The sequence below is a fragment of the Rhamphochromis sp. 'chilingali' genome, assembly GCF_963969265.1.
Source record: "Rhamphochromis sp. 'chilingali' genome assembly, chromosome: 6".
Classification (NCBI taxonomy): Eukaryota; Metazoa; Chordata; class Actinopteri; order Cichliformes; family Cichlidae; genus Rhamphochromis; species Rhamphochromis sp. 'chilingali'.
This window is the reverse complement of record NC_137933.1, coordinates 19,673,052-19,694,256: the sequence shown is the minus strand read 5'-3', so window position 1 is coordinate 19,694,256 and position 21,205 is coordinate 19,673,052. Positions and strand designations below refer to the sequence as shown.

The 21,205-nt window shown below is 38.3% G+C and overlaps 1 protein-coding gene across 1 annotated transcript; it reads right to left on the bottom strand.

Moving 5' to 3' along the window:
• Positions 1 to 18: 18 nt before the first annotated feature.
• Positions 19 to 19,003, bottom strand: LOC308398131 (trace amine-associated receptor 13c). The gene is made up of 3 exons (XM_080884572.1): positions 18,779 to 19,003; positions 6,848 to 7,215; positions 19 to 4,446 (listed from the first exon to the last, which is right to left on the bottom strand). Exons 2-3 carry the CDS (start codon positions 7,128 to 7,130, stop codon positions 3,554 to 3,556), a joined length of 1,176 nt encoding a protein of 391 aa, XP_080740698.1. The 5' UTR covers positions 7,131 to 7,215; positions 18,779 to 19,003; the 3' UTR covers positions 19 to 3,553.
• Positions 19,004 to 21,205: the final 2,202 nt, after the last annotated feature.

Sequence of the window (21,205 nt, the reverse complement as noted above, 5' to 3'; positions counted from 1 at the left end):
GGGTTGCTGTTTATGGATTCACAGAATAATCTGTAAACTGCTTACAGCAGCAATGGCAAGAATAACCTCCTCCCTGCATTCAAAGGGATCTCAGTTGTGACAGAATAGCTCAAATTACGCTATTCTGTCAAGAAATAAATTAATGACATTTTATACTTCAAAATTCTCATTATTTATAAATATAATTAATTCGTACAATACAGAATTAAAATAAGTACACAAGAAACACATTATTTCATGTTATACATTGTATGTTATACCCTGAAAAGATAGACCGAGGGTCCGCTATATATCATAATGTTTTTATTCTACATCTCAAGTGGCTGGAGTCCCATTCATTTAGTCAGTACTGATTTAACCCTTGTATGGTGTTCGGGTCTGTGAGACCCGTGTTCAGTTTTTTTCAAAAGAAAAATTAAACAATTAATTATTTTTTCACGTGTAAATGTGTTGTGTCTTTCCACTCACTCCACTTGATTATAACTGATTTATTTATAACATTTTATATAAAAGAAAAACGAGAAGCACATTAATTCATAAATGTGATCTAACAAAGGTAAAGGGAAAAAATTAACCATGTTTGCTGTTCATATGTCTTGTAATTGGGATGAAGTAAACATCTGTTGAGTAATTTAACATAAAATTGTTTGATAGTGTTAATTTGGAAAGCCAAAACTCTAGCGGGTCCACCAGACCCATGAACACTGGCTGAGTAACAAAAATACGAACACCACACAAGGGTTAATAAATACACAGATCATTCTTTAATATGCAGACAAAATACAAAGCTAAAAATAAAAATCTGTCCAAAATAATATTTGTGTCCGACACCTGGCACAATGGAAATGGCTCATATAGCAACTGATAAAGTGCATTTCTGATACTTGAGGCAGACTGTTATCAAAATAAACTGAATTAATGGATTTTAAAAGTAACCTTAACTGTTTCCTATGAGGAGGCTGTAACATGATTTCTAATTACAAACAAACCCCATTATAAATTAACAGGTGACAAAAACACTGCTGTCATTAAAAAACAACACAAAAACAAACAAAAGATTAAAAAAAAAGTTACAAATAAACTACTCATTATGCAGTTGTGGCTGTTGTGGCTCCTTGACATACTTTTTTCTCTGAAATTTGTGAAAGGCTCATTAAAGCCCTTTGAAAGCAAGGTTTAGATTTGGAGAGAGGAAACAAGGACACCCGGGGAGAGGATATGGATTTGTTGTGGCAGTAGACTCACTGCAAGGACTTGCTGTTGTGCAGTTAATGACCTTTTCAGTCACGATCCATAATATGTGGACAAACCTGAAAGCGTTTTTTAACTTTTTCAGAACTTTTTCATTTAAAGTTTTATGTGTTTCCATTTGAATGGCATTTACATTTGACTTATGGGAACTCTTGAGCCTCGGCTTTTTTGGAAACGTGTTAGGTGATGAAAACACCTCAAATTAGCTTAAACCAGGAAATGGCTTGGTCTAAAAACTGGATACAAAAACAAAACTCTCCGCCTACCAGCACCTCTAAACCTCACAAAGGTGTTACTAAATTGTTTCTTTGTTGACACCAATAATCGTCTAGAGTGGTTACTTGGCAACTGTTTATTTGTTGATTTATTTTTTACCCTGGACATGAACCACAGAAACTCACATTAAAAAAAAAAAGAAAGGTAAGGAAACTTTCTATGTGTTTATAGGCAGATTTGATCATGTTTGTATAAACCCAGTCCAAGAGACAACATATGGGGCTTAATAATGAAGGTAATGCTTAATGCCAAAAACTGCAGTTCTTCAAATGACCACTTGAGGCTGATTTAAAAAGCAAGTCAGTGGTAAAATGGTCAACATCTTAGCAGAAATAAATATGTTTACTACCTGTAAAAAAAAAGCGACTACAAAGACATGACTTATTATGCCCACAACACCACAACAACTTAAACATGATGTAATGTAGATATTTAGTTTTTTTTTAATAAAAAAAATAATAGGCCACCATTGTTATTTATGGTGCAGGTAGGCTAGATCAGCGGTCCCCAACCCTTTTTGCGCCACGGACCGGTTTATGCCCGACAATATTTTCATGGACCGGCCTTTAAGGTGTCGCAGATAAATACAACAAAATAAAACTAGTACCGGTAGCGAAAAAAAGAAGATTTATTCATAACACACGTGAAAAGACCAAGGAAAACCGAGTAAACGATAAAAACGATAACAAAATAACGCTGAAAACCGATAAAAACCCTGAAAACTATACATTTCACACCTGAGCCTCAACTCTCGCGGCCCGGTACCAAACGACTCACGGACCGGTACCGGTCCGAGGCCCAGGGGTTGGGAACCGCTGGGCTAGATAGCACATCCCATTCAACTAAAATCTGAGAATGACATAACTGAACATGAAAAGACTGTTGGCATAACTCAGAATTAAAAAACAAAAAACGAGGATGACCTTCTCCCAGGTTGAGCAGGCAACCATGTGCTGAAAGGCTAAATGCATTTAACCAGATTTGACTTTGAACCGTGGCCCTTTGTGGAGTGTCTTCCACCACTCTCTCTTCCTGCTTTCTGTTTCCTCTTCACTAAAAAACCCCAACAATGAAGACGATCACAGAGCTGAAGAAGCAAGCATGGGACAAAATCCTTTTCTGTGCAGCCACTTGAGAGGTGTGAAAGGGGAGTGTATCAGGTTATGATAAAATGTCTTTCCTAACCTGTAATTTCAGCCTACCATCCACCTTTTCAATGTAGTCAATCTCTCCTCAAGACACTTTATGTTTATAGACTCTTAAACACACTTTGGTGCACTTTCAAAGGCAGCACCTGCCATAAGTTATATTTTGCTGCCTGCAGAGCATCTTTACATTTAATACTTTCTGTTCCCAGGCTATCTTAAAGTTATTTTCACTTTCACTTGCTGTCTGCATTTTTGGGGAGACAAATTATAGGTGCAGCTTTTGGTCTTAGCTTCTGCTTCTCACCAACAACAACAAAAAGTGTTTGTGAGCTCTAAATTAATCAAATGTGTTAGTACAGAAGTGTCAAGAACACAGCTCGGGGTCTTTTGGAAGTTGTCTTCATCCGCATGTGCCCGATCATTTCCCTTTCTCTTGCTATGGATGAGAAAACTGTGTAGATTAATATCTCTTTTCTTGTTTCCTTTAGACATTTCGTAGCGTTCATACATTATGTACTTGGTTGTGAGACTGATGTAATGAGTCGAACTCGTTTCCATCATCAATCCAGAGTGCATTGCACATGTAAAATAATCACAGCCTTTATAGGTCATAATATGGAATAACGTTGCTGCTTTTTTAATGGATGAAATTCATATGTTTTTAACATAATGCTTTAGCAAGAGAGATTATTGATGGCATATTAAGGACCACAAGTTGAAATAGGCAGGGTTCCTTTTTTCCTCTCTTTGAAAACAGGAAAGGGATGACAATCTTTTCACAGAGTAAGCGAATAAACCCATTCTTCACCTTTCTCTACTTTTTAAACTATTCCAAGTCATACTTTGGGTCACAGCCACAACACAGATTTACGCGTCTCTTAGTTCTTCTCGCCATGCGGGGGGGATTGATCTCGTTGAAACAGCAGGGTCACACCCTTCCTGAAGCGGTGGTCCCTGACGCTGTAAATAATAACATTACAGCAACTGTTTCCTGTCAGAATCCAGAAGGCAAAAAAGGAGAAATTACACCAGGTGTATCCCACCACGTTCCCGAGCACAAACACTGCAATGGGCGTGAAGGATGCTGTAAAGGCAAATGTTAATATGCCAATTGTTTTGGCTGCTTTGATGTCTGAAAAAGAGGGCCTGTGAGGGCATCCTCCACCTCCTCCTCCTCCATCGCTCAGACTCCCCTCTGAGAGTAGTTTGCGTTTTTGGGAGTACCGCCGAATGCTAGTGAAAGACACGATATTAACAGCCAATGTGCCACCGAGCAGTGTGAAATCGAACGCTGGGAATAACAACAAGATGTTGGCATCAGGCGGGAGATGGCCTCCAAGCATGAGTGGGGTGTAGTTACACATGCGACTGCACTCATTGTACTCCAAAGTGAAGTTTCTGCTGAAGATGAGAGGCGCTAAAGCCAGCAGAAAGCTGGAAGCCCAGGAGAACAGGATGAGGAACAGAGTTCGTCTTCGGGTCACCAAGGCGTCCTTTTGGAGTGGCCACAGGATGGCCACACTGCGCTCCAAAGTCATTAGGAAAATGGTGCTGATGGAAACAAATGTGCATCCAGCAAACACTGGACCAATCAGCATGCAGGGCTGCCATGGGCTTACTAGTCCACCACGAGAAGAGGAGTTGGCAGGGGAAGTAGAAGTACCCTGATACCAAACAGGGGGCGTGGTGGTTACCATCAGAGAGATTTCAGTGTAGATGGAAAAAGGAACCACGAGGACACCGACCATCATATCTGCTATGGCCAGAGACACTGTCACAGAGAAGAAAGAAGAGGAAGATGTCATGTTGGATAGCTGTATTTAGTTTTCCTTATTATCATTTACTTAGCATTTTACCATTAATCACAAGAACTGCTTTATTTGCAGAATTTAAAAAACAACCTTTCTGATTTAGGTTTTCCATAAATTTAAATGAATCGGTTGTGCTGAATGAAACTATTTAGTATAAGACATAATGTGGATTGCACAACACTGGTCACTATATTCTTCATTTCCAGTTAATACTTGTACAGCTGCTGTTATTGTGTATATATTTATTTATTTATTTATTTATATTTCTTCATACATTCTTATATAGTTCTATATTGTGTATTTTGTTGTACAGTTATTTTATTTTCAACTTTAATTTATATATTTTATCTTATTCTTTCCCAGTTAAATTTACCCTTCATTCTAAATTGTGTTGTACAGTTATTTCATTTTTAACCTTAATTTATATTTTATTCCTTCCTAGTTAAATTTACCCTTTTTAATTTTTCATATTTATTTCCTATCTTATTCATAGACTTTTTCTTTTTTTTCTTTTTTTTTAGGTCACGAGCAGTTGTCTAAGCATTTCACTACATATCGTACTGTGTATGACTGTGTACGACTGTGTACGTGACAAATAAAATTTGAATTTGAATTTGAAGTTGATTTATAATACTTTATAATCCCTTCTGGTCACTGCCACCTTGTGAAAGGAATGCAATACTTATACATTATACATATAATACAATTTACAATATATTTATTGCTTAAAATTAAAGATTCTCTTATATCTCTCTAGACTGAAAAAAAAAGTCTTCTTTAACCCTTTAGAGCCGATCGGAGCGGGAACGCTCTGTTATGCGTAACTATTTTTAAATCCCAGTAGCACTGCAACCACGTAAGCTAACGCAAAAAATTTTTTTGCATATGAAACCGGAGGAGTTGTACTTACATCTGATGCCATCAGCTTGTCCTAGGTCACGGTTTCCTTCCACATAAAGCTTTGCAAAAACTGCATAAAAAGCGCTTGCAGGAACAAAAACATAATATTCCAGAAACACGCTTTACCGATCTGATCAGCTGTTCAAAACACTTCCTACGTTGGAATAGACGTCAGCGCGAACTTTTGCATTTCCGCCATTACCTGCCCGAAACCGGAAGTGACGTCATTTTCGCGGAAATGTAGTCTTTTTTGCGATCAGGGCCTCAGGGCCTATACTGCTCTTTTTAAAAGTTATCTTTGACTTTATGACTTTCTGTGTCGTTTCTGGGATGCTTAGGACTCATATTGCACTGCTGGAAATAGTTTATTTTGATGCATATGCTGCTTTTTTGCAAATTTGCGGAATAATACTTATTTTCGTTTTTCCTACAGTGTATAAAAATTGGTGTATTTCAAAAATAAAACTATGAAGACACTCAAAATAATTTTCCTGTGGTGGGAAACTATTTTGTGCAACTTTTTTGTATTTACAGTTTTGAGGGATAAGACTCTTAAATTTCTCTAACTACAAATATATGTCAAAAAATCAAAAACGATTTTCAATTTTTTTGTAGTTTATTGCACTTTTTTGCAATTTATGTAATTACTATGCACTTAATGAATACATATTATTAAAATCTGGGCTATAATGGTTGTATTGATGTATAGCAACTTGAAATGCTCCCAAAAATGGCTCCACAGCATGTAAAAATATAATATAAGCTCTGGCGGACTTGGTTCTATGGTAGGTCTTAAAGGGTTAATATTACTGCATTTTACAAACAGGAAATTAAATTTTACTAAGGAATTGTTTTTTGCGTTTCTTGAAATTAGAGCCCTACCAATATAATGTTGAGGGACGATATATTGCCCAGTAATATCTATGTGATATACCAGAGGATAAATTAAAATACAAAAGGAAAGAAGAGGTGGAACAAACTCTTATAATCTTGTTGTTAGTATTAAGGTTGCATAGTTTGTCCACCAGAGGGCACTCTACAACGTTCCTGCATGTGTTTGGAACCACACAAACACAACAGCCAGCAGATACAAGAAATGTAAACCAGTGATCTATGACTTAATGTAGCAATATGAACAGAATCGTTATATTATATTAGTAAGGAGTTATAAATAACTGCACATGACCAATGTCAGGTAAATCTGTTTATGTTTCCTGTGCCTGAAAGAAAAAAATATATCAGCTGATATCAGATTTCATATCAAATATCGGTAAATATCTGATGTTGGTCGGGCTCTACTGGAATCAATCCATGAAACTTGATTTACACTCTAGATGTACATGTTAAGATGTGGTGATAAAGCAGTTCAATTATTATTTTTTAATTCAATTCAATAAATGTTATTTATATAGCACAAAATTACAACAAAAGTTGTCTCAACACACAGTTCACAACATTTACCTTTCAGGTATCCCTGTGGTGTTCTCGACTGTCTGGTCTGCACAAACACTGTAAGTGTGACCACGTTCCCAACCACGATGGCAAATGCTAGGCTGACCATGAATGCCACTGCCAAGGTGCGATTGAGAACCCCACAGCAACACACGGTACATAGTGGGGCCACTGAATGGCCTGACCCCAGTCCTGCCTGAGCAGCTGCAGTCAGGTTAAACGGACAGTCAGTGGTCACCAGCAAAGCTGCCGTACTCCCAGGAACACTGACGTTGGGAAGCAGAGCAGTCATGTCCCAGGTTAGACTGGTTTTAAGGCTTGTGATGCAGTGGTGGCGGGACCACTCAGGAGACCATGTCCTGGACTGGGAAACTCTCCTAATGGGAAAAAAATAGGTAAGCATTGAAAACCTTATATCACATAATAAGCACATTATGTCCAACAGTTAACAGTCATGGTATTTCTCTTTTTGATGGCCGAATTGAACCAATGTTTTTTTTTCTAATTCTCTATTTCTAAAAAGATTTTCTAAATGCAGTTGTTAAAAATCGCATTAAATTTGTTATTTCTCATGATTTCAATAGAAATTTTATTTTTTAACAAATGTCAGATAATTTTAGGTCGTTCATACCAGACACAATAGCACTTTTGCAGCACTCAAAATCACATCATTTAAAGCTTTGAATCGGTTACTGCAGTCAGTAGCAAACCTTTTAATATATATGTATCATCTGCAAATTTAGGGATGTTTGATTTTAACCTCTGAAAGCCACCATAAGACATAAGTGTGTATACTCTATATCTTTGCTGCCATTCAAACAGTGGCATTAAAACAGTTCTTACAAACATAGCTTTTAATATAAATTGAAGCATGTAATCCAATAATATGCTTGACTCAAAGGGTTTGAAGTGCTAAAAGTCTGTAGTATATGACATGTGTAGGGTAGAGAGGTTGTGCTTATGTTGCAGTACAGATATGTTACACTAAAGGCTGAATAAAAAATAGCCTTACAAATCATAGGTAGTCTTCTTTTTCTCCAGCTGGAGAGTATTGGCACTGAATTTATTACTTGTGTGTACCAGCTACGTGCTGTTTCTGTGCCCTAACACTGTTGGAAGCACCTCGATGCTGTCAGTTCCCATGCTGAAACTCTGAGTTCAGTACCAAATGTCTGTCTCAGCTGACAACTAAATACACGAGTCCTTCAATCATTTATGCTGTTCACTGGGCCAGAGAGCAGGAAGGTACGCACAGAGGACGAAACAAAAGGTAACAGGAGTGGACATATTCAGACCAGAGCAAAACCAAATCAAAGCCTGCATTTGCTGTGCAGCTTTGTGTGCAGAAACATGGTCAACAAAACATCACAGCTGTGGCTGAAGTCCTTTCACTAATATCAGCAGGGAATTAGAGGTTCTTGAGAAGCAAGGGAAACACTTGTGTATTTTTTCTGTGACTGGCTCATGGTTCAGGGTTGAATTAAGATCAGATATGAAAGACCCTCAAAGCTTGTCTGGAAACAAGGGCCAGATATAAAACAACCTGACGTTTTACTTGTTATTAGCAATTTAGTGAAGTGGGTTTGATCCTGGGCGGAGACAAAAAAAATTATATGATATCACGGAAACGATATCACGCTAAATATCTGCTAAACGAAACACGTGGTGACCCTTCGTGAATAAGGGATCAGCTGAACGTAGCTTTATGAACAGAAAAATAAATTTATATTTATAAAGCTGATAAGAAATTTCATCATTTTGAAATTTTGGTCACTTTGTTATTTGTTTTAATTAAGTGACTCTTACTGAGATGTAAGATTTTACAAACAATAAATTAGATTACACAGATGCACCTTTGGTACAAGTGACTTTGGTACAAGTGGTTGAACGTCTGGTGTCCTGGTGCAGCCACAACAACCTGGTGCTGAATGCCCAGAAGACAGTGGAGATTATTGTGGACTTCAGGAAGCACACAGCCCCACTCCCCCCCATCATCCTGACTGACACCCCCATCACCTCTGTGGACTCATTCCGCTTCCTGGGTACCACCATCACCCAGGACCTGAAGTGGGAGCCCACCATCACCTCCGTCATCAAGAAAGCCCAGCAGAGGATGTACTTCCTGAGGCAGCTGAAGAAATTCAACCTGCCAACACGGACGATGATGCAATTCTACACTGCAATCATCGAGTCCATCCTCACCTCCTCCATCACCGTGTGGTACGCTGGAGCCACTATCAGGGACAAACAGAGACTGCAGCGTGTTGTGCGCTCTGCTGAGAAGGTGATTGGCTGCAGACTCCCATCTCTGCAGGACCTGTACACCTCCAGGACATTGCGGCGTGCAGCTCGGATCTCAGCTGACCCTTCTCACCCTGGACACAGTCTGTTTGACCTGCTCCCCTCAGGCAGGAGGCTCTGGTCCATTCGCACCAGAACCTCTCGCCATAAGAACAGTTTCTTCCCCTCTGCTGTTGGACACATGAACAATAACCATATGACTGTTCCCGCCACTAACACATGACCCTACGCTGTGTTCACTGCATCATTCCATGATTGGCACTGATCACCACCTGCACTCATGTATATATCTTTCAACGTAGCACTCTTAATTCTTATTCTCATGTATATATCTCATGTATATCTCATGCACATATCTTTCTACGTAGCACTTTTAATTCTTATCCCTACTTTTATTTTTTCATGTCTATTTAAGTGCTATTTATGACACTATGTTTGCACTGAAGCACCGCAGCAATTTCCTAATGTTGTAAACCTGCTCAACATTTGGCAATAAACCCCTTTCTGATTCTGATTCTGATTCTGATTCAGTCTCCAGCATGTGTGGGTCAATCGTTTACTTGCTGGAAACACTTTTACTTCCTGCTAATGTTGATAAGGCCTGTCAGATTGCAAATGTCTAGATGTCAGTGGTGTGTTCACACTTATCATCTGAGTAAATTATAAACAGTGTTCTCATTATTGGAGGTTTTCCATCCCTGGTTATCTTGAAACGAAAAAAAGACATTTGGTTGTCTGACATTTCTGTTTTTCATGTGACAAAAAGATTTTGGATCACTCCTAACGCCTTAATTTTAATTTGTTATGTTCTGTATTGGCTGCTTTATCTCATTTGCTTTTCAAAATACTAGAAATCCTAAGTATGTGATTACTTTTCATGTTTACCCATCGTTTGCGTATGCTTATGAAACAACGGGGCATGCTGTTCCTCATAGGTACAAATGAGCTTTCGTGGTTTTCTCACCTTTTCGCATTGTAAAATAAAGAGAAAGAGCTTTATTTGTCTTCTTGTACTTTCAAAGCAAGGCTTTCCTGTCAAGCTCTCGTCACTTCTGATATTTCTTCCTCTGAGCTCATCTCTTTCATGTCAACCCTGCCTCAAAAGACAATTACGAATCTTTCGTTTTCATGGTTATGTTGTGCTGAGAAATGCAATTGCTGCTTGGATTGTTTAGAGACATTTTTTCAGAGCAAACGATGTTCTACATTTATACGTCCTGGCCACAGCAGCAGTCATATGAATGCAAAGGATAGACATGTGAGTCCAAAGTGTGAAGAGCGAGCACACTCCTGTCTGTGATTAATTTTGGGCAACAATACCAACTCGGTCAGGGTGGTATTGTTGTATTGTTCAGTCTCTTTCTGCATAAAACTAGAGTGCAGTCTGATGTGTGCTGACAGTGTCTCAACACAAGCTTAAAAGTATGTTGAATACTTCAATATTAACATTGTTTGTCTTTATCCTAACAGAAACATAATCTGGTTGGCCCCATATGCCTCCATGAAAACATTATTGTTGTTACAAATTAGCTGCACATAAATAACAGCAGACACATCCGGTGCATATCTGTAATGTTTGTTTTTTGGTATCATGTTCCTGAGTTTCCCAAAGACCCCTCTGCTGCTCAAGCATGCTTAGGAAAATGCACAGCTGTGGCTCTCTGTGGAGTTCTGTTAAAATGAATTTTACATCCTCGCCGTCTCACAAGCCCCACTGTGGTGCATCTGAAAGCTAACAATGGAAAGTTGTCGTCAGTGAAACCCAAACTGTCATTTAGTTGGAGTCAAGTCTCTTTCAGCTGCGGTTCACAGCAAAAACCAAGGGGCAACTTCCAGGGTTTTAAAATTAGGACAATGGAGAAGTGTCATTAACTGCAGCTCCTTAAAGGAAGTCAGTCCTCCCAGACCTGCCATGATAAGATTACACTTTAGAGCAGAAATAAGCAGTCGATGGATGCTTTTATCATTTTTCTGCTTTTTGTTGTTGTTGTTTTGCACACTTAACACTGAGCTACAGTATCGATCATTCAAATAAAAAAGGCACCTTACTCAAGTGATGAACCAGTGTTGTGTTTACACAAAACAGACAACTGAACCTATTTTAAATTGTGTCTTTATGCACTTTGTTAATTTTAAACTTTTGTTCACAGTGTCATTAATATATGCAGAGGAGCTCAGAGAGGTAAAACTGTGAGTGTTACAGTGAGCCATCTGTAAACACAGTGGAGGCTCTGTCACGGTTTGAGGCTGCACTTCAGGCAGTGGTGTTGGAGATCTTGTCAAAATTGATGGAACGTATTGTTGGATTTGTATCCAACATGCAATACTATCTGGAAAGCATCTGATTGACTACGATCAAAAACACACTGCTAGTGCAGGAAAAATATGCTTGGGCAGAAAAACACATCATTTAGGATGATCAGATTGGCCTCCTAAGAGCCTGGACCTCAGTATTATTGAACCAAAACAGAACAAGGCAGCCAACATTCAAGGAAGGGCTTTGAATGTTCTTCAAGAAGCCTGGAGAACTATTCCTGAAGACTACTTCAAGAAATTACAAGAACACTTACCCAGGGAAGTGTTGTAGAATAAATACTGATTTTCAAGCTTGTTAAAAATGTACTAACTCATTTTCCAAGCCACGTATAAAGAAACTTGAGACGTTTTCACAGTGCTCTGTAGTCTATGCTGTATCGTGCCAAAAGAAAGATCTCATTTCATTGCTTCCACCCTTGTAAATTAGTTTTATTTAACACAAAATATGACATTTAAAGCTATAAACAATTATTTTTCTGTATTTTTATGACTTTATCAGCGGCCAGAATATTTCTATGTTTTGTTCTTTTCTTAAACAGATTTTTCCTCTTTTACAGATTATACTAGATTATAGTTTATAAGTCTCAGACCAAAAACTTAATATCCCTGCCATTTCAGTGCTGCAGTGGCCAAAGGCATTCATTTTATTAGCCAGATATGTTGAAAATCAATTCTGAGCTTCGAAGAATCGTTATCTGTTATTCAGTTCAGCAAAATTCAGATTGTGAGAAAATCCATCTGCCCTTTTGATTTTCTCTAAAGCTTGATATTTGCTCCCCCTCTGTGTCGGTAACACTGAGCTGCAGGCACAATGATAACTCAGCCTGAACAAGGCCAAGAGAGTGTTTAAAGAAGACTGTTTTCATTTTACAATTTATGAAAGCAGCTCTTGAAAATCTAAAATTCTTAAAATGGGTAGCAGCGAATGGTGAGGAATTATGACGTCAAGCATAGTTCAGCCTTTGACTGTGTTTCGTCTTTTTATGAGTGCATTCTTTTGTCTGTGAAAGATACAGTGTCATAGGGGTGTTTAAAAAAACTGATTCTAGTCTAAATTATATGCTCTTAAAATCAACAGGATTAGACAACTGCTTTCAAGTCAGAGTAATTATTTTACTTTAAATTTCCTGATGGTGCTGGTGGTAAAACAAAAGGAAAATTATTTAAGGGAGGATGGGAGATGAACCTCATTAAGGGGCTTTTTGCCCTTACCTTGAGTGAAGATGACAAGTGGAAGCCTTCCCTGTGGCAAGACCTCAGGCACAGTGAGACAAGCAGCTGACAGCAAAGACCGCACACACACACACACACACGCACGCACACGCACGCACGCACGCACGCACGCACGCACGCACGCACACACACACACACACACACACAACAAAATAGGCTGCATGATGATTTACATACGAGCTTTTTCACAACTTGAAATTTCAAGTCCTCAAGACAAAGGTCATTTATTTTTTATGTCTCAGTAGAAATCAGTTCTGGACCAAAGATCCAACATCTAAACTGCTTAACTATCAACAGTTACCCTGCGCATTTGTTTGTGGGCGTTACGACTGCTGTTTTTGTCGTCTTGTGCGACTGATGTGCTTTTCTTTCCTTTTATAAAAAGCCCTCCATTGCTGTGTCTTAAATCTGAGTAAGAGTGTAATAATTAGAGTGTGCAGATTCCTGCATGGGATTGGTGTGGATGTTTACAGCTCAAAGATGGCCGCCATCGAGAGAGGCTTTGTACACCTTTTCTGTTACCCACCACAGATTTACTGGATACTTTATTAGGTGCACTTTGCTGCTATTTCCCCACATTTTCTCCAACATAGTTCTATATTAGGTTCTTTATAGTTTGAGGAGATAACAAGAGGTGTACTGAAAAGTCTGATTTTAAATTTCCAATCAAATTCTCTCTACAATTGACTTCTTATTCCCTCTTGACAGGTTTTGCACAACTCTTCTCATATATTATCTGTGATTATAACATTTAATTCTAGTTCCCATCTCTCCTTAATATAGCCTGTGTTTTGGCATGACTCCTTTATAATCCTTTTGTAAATATGAGAAACATGTTTCTTAGCTGGGAGATGTTTTTCCATAATATTAATAAAGTATTCTTCTATGCTGTTAGGAGTTTTATTAATCTTTTTCTTTATGATTCAGGTATCTATAGCAGTCTTTAGAGGGGAGTTAGAATCGTTCCTGAAGTTCCTCTGTTCCCTGTCTTGTCATGGCACAGATTCAACAAGGTGCTGGAAACCTTGCTCAGTGATTTTGGTTCATATTGACAAGATAGCATCACACAGTTGCTCAATATACAATAATGCTTAGTTGTTACCAAGGGGCCCAAAGAGTGGCAAGAGAATATCCCCACACCATTACAATACCAGCCTGTCACTTCTCACCCTACTACCTGGTTTGCAGCAGAAGTTGAGACTTCTCAGACAACATTTTTCTATCTTCTGTTGTCCAATTTTGGTTGACCCATGGAAACTTTACTCTTAGTTTACTGTTTTCAGCAGACAGGAAAGGCAGCCGGTGTGCTGCTGAAGGTCATCTGCTTCAATATTTGACCTATCAAGCATTCAGAGATGCCTTTCTGCATACCTTGGTTGCAACAAGTGGTTATTTGAGTTACTGATGCCTTCCTATCATTTTGGAGCAGTCTGGTCATTCTCCTCTAACCTCTGGCATCTACAAGCCATTTTCACTCAAAGAACTCGATATTTTCTTTTTCAGACCATTCTCTGTTAGAGATAAGTGTGCAGAGAAAATCCCAGGAGATCAGTCGTTTCTGAAATACACAAACCAGCCCGTCTGAGACAATCAACCATTTGAGTTATTCTTGCCTTCCTATAAACTCAAAGTAGTCTAGCCATTCTCCTCTGACCTCAACCTGATTCAGACGATTCCCCATAAACCCTGGAGATGGTTGTGTATTTCAGTACATCAACAATGTCGGAAATACTCAGAACAGCCCATTTAACACGAACAACCATGCCACATTCGGCCATGTTTCATCTATTCTGATGCTCGGTTTAAACTTTAGCAGGCTGTCTTGTTCATGTCTACATACGTAAATGCATGGAGCTGCTGCTGATGTGAAAAGCTGATTAGATATTTGGATTACTTTATTGAGCAGTGGAGCAGGCATACTTAATAAAGTGGTTGCTGAGTGTATGTAGTGTGACTCTACTTCATAGAGTAGTTGGTGCTTTGTTCTCAGATCTATTTTCTTTGTCTGTTTTCTGATGCACACAATTTCACGAGTATGTTTTTACTTTTCTCCATTTTATATAAAAAAATCCTTCACATTTCATTTTTGCTTCTGAACATTTCTTACTCTACATTGTTTGCAGAACTCTTTAGTCAGGAAGGTTTTGATGACTCAGACTTTAAAGAGTGGTGAACTATTCAAGTTTTGAAAAATGTGAATGGGGTTTTGATTGTTGCAGCTGACTCAGGTACTATGTAAAATTCAGTAACTGCCAAATCGACTGAGAAAAACTGTAATGATCAGTTGAGCAGGTGACTGTATTTTGAACAGTTTTCTCAGGTTTTTGTGAATGAGAACGGCGTCACTGTCTTTTGGTTTGTTTCTTTTGCTAATACTATGTTGGTTGTGATTCGTTACATAGATATATGTTTATTTCATCTCCAGTTTTAATGAATCTTATCATTAATTACATCATATTAACTGCAAAAGTAGTTGCAGTGGCTGATAGGCACTCTGCCATGTCCACATTTTAGCACATAGCAAATAACAAATAAGTCTTCACATAATGACGATTAGTCATGCTCAGTCTCTGTCAACACTTCTTTAATTGATATAGACTTTGCAGGGCTGTCTACTGTGTAGTATGTTTTAAAAAAATATTTTCAAAAAATTCAATGTGCGTCATGTTTCTGAGGTATGAAAGTAGTAAATATATAAGCTACAGTATCAGTTCTTTGTGTGTATTCGAGTGAAATTCTCCTGTTTCTCACCTCTTTTGGTCTTCAGATCTTCCCCGATTTTATTTATTTATTTTTTTACTCAAGAAATAAATTGTTGAGTTAACAGCCATTTACAAGACTTGTTATCAGGTCTTTTTCTACAGGAATGTAGTGTTGACAACAGTGCAAACCGATATGAGGAATAACAGTGAAGATGATGGCCATTAGAATAAATAATTTTGGAAATAAAGATGCCTCTGAACCCTGTAAAGCCTGAACCATGAAATAATTGCCAGACACTCTAATTTTTTAATTTATTGACATTTCCGACAGATTTAAAAAAAGTTTGCGTTTGCATGTGTGAGTATTAATTGGATAGTTTTTGCTACATCTAACGTCTTTAGTTTTTTCTGGAAAAACTTTTTTCTGACTAAATAACTCTGACTTAATAAGTCATTTCTAATTATTTATTCGATTAAGTGTTCATTATTGGTTTCTAAACACATGCACAGATAAAACTACCCGAAAGAAGCTCCAGTAACAATGCTGTGCTATATGGAGTCCTTTGTGGTGGAATAGCTGCATTTAGGTTGTTGTTCTTGCATGCAGTGAACCTTCTTTGACAGGGCTGTGTCTCTGAGTGACAGATAATGTAGGAAGACCGTGGGGGCCCGGTCAGGGCTCTCGAGCCAGGTCGCCTAACGCACACAGGGGTCATCTGCAGTAATAAGTGGGTCAGAGTCGCCTGAGGCCGACTGCCACAGCACATGAGCAGAAATACAATTTTGTCTTCACATCTTGGCCTGTCATTCTGTCTGTGTTTGTTTCACTGTGTACAGCAAACACATACAGGCACACATTTAAAAAGGGTTGTTTTATAACCCTGTTCACAAAAACAGGGTTATAAAAAAAGAAGTGGGGACACTATAAAATGTGAGAACCTTATTAAAGGTTTTACTTTATTTAAAATAGTACAAGACTAACATTTCTAATGTTTGAACGCAGAAGTTTTGTTGAATATGATGCCAGCAACGTCCAAAAATTGGATGGACAGGAACATCACAGGGTTAGGGTTCAAAGGATTTAAAGAGCATTTAAAGAACACCAGGTGAAGGCACTGCTGTGGCTCACCTGGTTGAGCTGACCACCCTCCTGACCATTCTAGGAAACCAGTGCCAGTCTCTCCAGTCAAAATATGAAAAAAAAAAAAGTGATTCATTTATAAAATTGACAAAGATCCATCTCATATCCTTTTGCCAGAGTATGAGCTGCTGTCCTCAGACTAATCTATTTAAGCTGTAAGCATCTAATTTCCCATCCACACCTGGGATGGTCTGAGCTTCTGCAGTGCATGGGCTCATCTGTGTAGGCACCATTATTGCTAAATGATGTTGCAGACTTTGGAGTAATGCATGATGCCATTTTACAAAATCTTTCAGGGAAGGACTCCTAATTTCACACACACAATGCCAAATCGCCTTCTGCATGTATTACAGCACCATGGCTCATCACAAAGAGTCTGCCTTCAGTCCAGAGTCGTCCCCAACTTAAAATTGCACATTATGAAATGATGAAAAAATGTGAGAAAGGAAGCCCTGGATTGTTTAGTAACTAAAATATCAACTAATAAAAGGAAAGGTGTTTATCTCTAGAGTTACAGCAGTCAGTATCCTCAGTTCCCAAATTGAAAAACAAGGAGGTGATGAAACGTGTGGTAAACATGGTCGTGTCCCAACATTTTTAAACATGTTGCTTTCATAATAAATGAAAGCAAGTGTTCAAAAAACAAAATAAAACAATTATCCTTGTACTATTTTCATTTAACTTTAGAGTCTGAATGATCAAATCACTGCAGTTCAGTTATATAGTTGTATGCAGTTTATAAAGCATTGAATTTTTTTTTAAATGAGTTCACATTTTTGCCTTTGTTTGTGTGTTTTTGACATCATTGGGAATATTTTTGCTCTTGTTCTGTCTGAAAAAACAAATCTCTGGCAGTGTTTGTTGTCACTTCAGTAGTTTCTCATTCTAGCTTTTCTTCTTTTTATTCCATTGCTTAAAATTTCTTAACATTACACTTAAAATGATGATCTGAACACTGAAAAAGCCCCTTTTTAACATATAAAGATACCCTATATGGAGAGATCATATAAGACATTCAGGGTGTACCCCCCTTTTTTATGGACTGCAACATCTGGAAATACTCTGGAAGTCCCTCAACCCTTTTTAAACCACTTAAATTAGGTTTTTCTTTTTCTGTGTGTGGTCTTTGCTGTGCATTTAGGGTAACAAATGAATACTTAGAGAGTACAAGAACAACAAGAAGAACAAAAATAGTTTAATAGGATTTTTAAATGATCCCAAACAAACTGAATAAAAGAAACTGTGCATCACAGACTTGACATTCTGGTATTTAACTGTAAAAACATATCAAACATTTGACAAATGTCCAGTTTACGCTTTTACATTTACACCCTTCTTCTCAGGTTTGTTTCCCGGGAGAAAAAAATAGAAATCAATAATTTATAAATTAAAACCTATGTTTCTTTAAAATTGCACTACAATTTCTAAAAGCTGTTTCTGTCAGTGATATCATGGTTCTCAAGGATTGCTATTGCCTTGTTTCCCAGTAATGGTATTTAATATTGAACTAAATACATTTGAAAAGTCCCATTCACCCACAAGATGATGAACTTTTTACATCAGAGCATGTGTTTCTGGACTTGTCCTTATATGTCTTTACATCCTGTCTGTCCCTATCGAAATTATGCACAGCTAACAGACATCACACCCACCTCTGGACTCAGCCAACAGCTGCTGCATGCCTGAATGGTCAGACACCAAGCATGATACACCTGATAGATTAGCAGGTTAGTATGAAGCGTTTTCCCCAATACAAAGCACTGAAGGTTTGATTAGGCTGACACTGCTAGCTTACACTGATTAAGATTTCTTAAAAAGCTTCCAACTGAAGAAATTTTCTTGTTTAATAAAACAGAAGAAAATAAAAACACTAAAAACAACTGTTGTGAAAAATATCATTGAAATTGAACGAGACACGTATCTGTGTGGCCGCAGAGACTACTCAATGTTTGTGTCCAATAACAACCAGCAAAGAAAAATGCAATGGGACTATTTAAAATATAAATATTTTGGTAAACTTAAAGTGAAAATATAAGTCTTATGCTTCAAATAATTATAGTATTTTTCTGAATGTTACACATTACAATTTAATTCTGTTAAGTGAGTAATTATGAGTTAATATTCAGAGCTAAATGCATACAGCGTGGGGATTTAGCCTTATATTATCAAGAAATTGTGTCAAAATAAAAGAGCTGCTGTCATTTAATCAAAACACAATTTACAAGAAATCTAATGAGACAATCTTACCGGCATTTCCTCAGAGCACTTGGCAAGACAGAGGTTGAGAGCAGGAACAAAATCCAGTATTTAGATGCTGACTTAGTGGAAATAAATTCCTGTTAAACACCGTCCAGTGGAGAAGAAAGTGGAGCTGTAGTCCTCATCATTCATTCTCCCGAGAAGCACACATTAAGCACAAAGCCTCTCACACACTCCGGCTCTCTGTCCATGTGATTCAGCCTCTCCCCTCTCCTTCCTCCCACTCTCTCTCCTTGCATTGAGCGCTTAATCTCCAGTCCCCACTACTTCACTGTTTCCCCTCTCTACAGCTTATCACATGCACACGGTCTTTCCCAGAGCTTCAAGGTAAAGTCCACAGCAGCACTTTGCTCCCTTTCTCTTTTTGTTTCCCTCCCATGTTTGGCCTCTCATGTGTCTCCCCCCACCCTCTCTCATCTTCTCTCTTTGGTCCTCGGTGCTCTGAACATCTGTCATGCTGTTGTGTCTCAGAGCTTCTGTTGCTGTTGAATTCTCACTTTCAGTCCACGCCTCATTATCTGCATAGACTCTTTGTCCTCAAGCTTATTGTAGCTTTCTTACATGCTTTCACTTTTGAACTTTTCACGTGCCTGTGCTGCTGAAAATCATCTCTAGCTCCATTTCAATGGCACCCATCGTTTGCCCCTAGTGGTCTGGGCCCATGTGCAAAGCTTGTCTAGCTTGAGGGTCACATCCATCCTCTGTTGTTTTCCTCAGGGAGAAAAGACTACAGCTTTCAAGTGAGACCTCCTACCTTCAAATATGATTGGAAACACTGAACATCAGGTTTAAGTACACAGCACTGATTTGTTCTTGCCTTAACAAAATCTCCACGAGACGGGCTGAAGTCATTCAACAGCAAATGCACTGAGATTGAAATGGAAATTGAAGCATTCGGCTGAAGAAATGTTGATGAGGCCTGAGGAATAAACAACAGTGTACGTGCTGAGCAGCTTTATGTAACTTAATCCTCAAGGGGTTTGTAAATCTGCCAAATAAATAGGACATATCCCATGTTATAGTCAGGGAGCTATAGCCTGGTTTCTGTTCTGGTTGATTACATTTGGAGGCCTACCAACCTGAGTGACAGGTCTTTTGGTGGTACAGCACTGTCAGCTATACATACTGTATCTATTGCTGTGTGAAGCCTGCAGACAAACTGAATGGCTCAAGCTCTGGTGGGAGTCACACTGTGAATAATCCAACATAAAACATGCAGTATTAACCTGAATGAAGTTCCTATAAGATCAGGGACAACACATGTGTTAGTGATTTGTCAACCCTTCCTTTCCTTCTTTTTTTACTTTGTTTCCACAATCAGAGGAGTCGCCCTCTGTTGGTCATCATAAAGAATGCAGGTTTAACTTCTGTCTGTGTACATTTTTCCTGCCATTCCCACATACTGGATTGATTCATAGCAACTTTACTCAACCTTGCCTTCCAGAGCAATGCCGCTAACAAAGCTGGGTAAAGAACAAACATTTGTGACATTTTCTGTCCCAGAAAAATATTTGCATGATCTGAGTAGTTTGCACCCACTGACACGGTGATGAGGTTGAAATGTGGACTTTCAGAGAACAGAAGGGCTTCCTAAATGAACAGCTCTGTGTCTGACCCAATTAAAAGTGCACTCGCCTGAGTGTCATCTCCTTAGCACCGCCGCCATAAAGTGACTTACCCTGACATTAGTGTTAGAGTTTTAGGGTTTTGCTACCAAGTTATGTTCTTAAACTGATTACCCTTAGGAAATGTTTCTCAGGGCTCCCTAGAAGTCAAATCTTCACACCCAATTAGACTATATTTTAAGTACAGAGCATGAATATTAAATCTATCTAGTCAGTTACTGATAGTTTTTAATGCATGACTGAGAATGAGAGCATAATGGCCTCCACACATTTTCTGTCAGTACTCATAAAAAAATGAACACAAAATAAAATGTGTCAGGCCAGCACAAGCTGCCAAAACAGCTTCCCTTCAGTTTGGCATTGATTCTGCAAGTCTGAACTTTACTGGAGGGAAGAATACGATTTGTCCATAAGCAGTTCCCTCAGTTGGTCTTTTGATGATCTATCGCAGTGGTCCAAAAATCCTCAATACGTGTTGCAAACACTATAACATACAAGACTAATTCTGTGTGGCATGTAAATAAAAGCGGAATCCAATGCAAATCTCATATTTTATTTACATATCAAACATTTTTTTTAAAAAAAGTGTCATTTTAAGGAAAATATTGAGTCTAATTTGAATTTGATGTCATTGACATGTCTCAAAAAACTTGGGACCGGGCCTGTTTACCACTGTGCAGCATTCCCTCTTCTTTTAACAGCAGCCCATAAATGTCAGGAAATTGAGGACAGCCTCGTCTGATATAGGATTCTAGTCCTGGGCCTTCTTTGCCATATTTTTGTTTGATGA

Bases quoted from the DNA above. Each gene is read 5' to 3' on its own strand.
- LOC308398131 (XM_080884572.1), bottom strand. From the start codon at position 7,130: ATGACTGCTCTGCTTCCCAACGTCAGTGTTCCTGGGAGTACGGCAGCT. The intron at 4,447-6,847 runs GTAAATGTTGTG...TCTCTGTGACAG, and splicing joins ACCACAGGGATACCTGAAAG to TGTCTCTGGCCATAGCAGAT.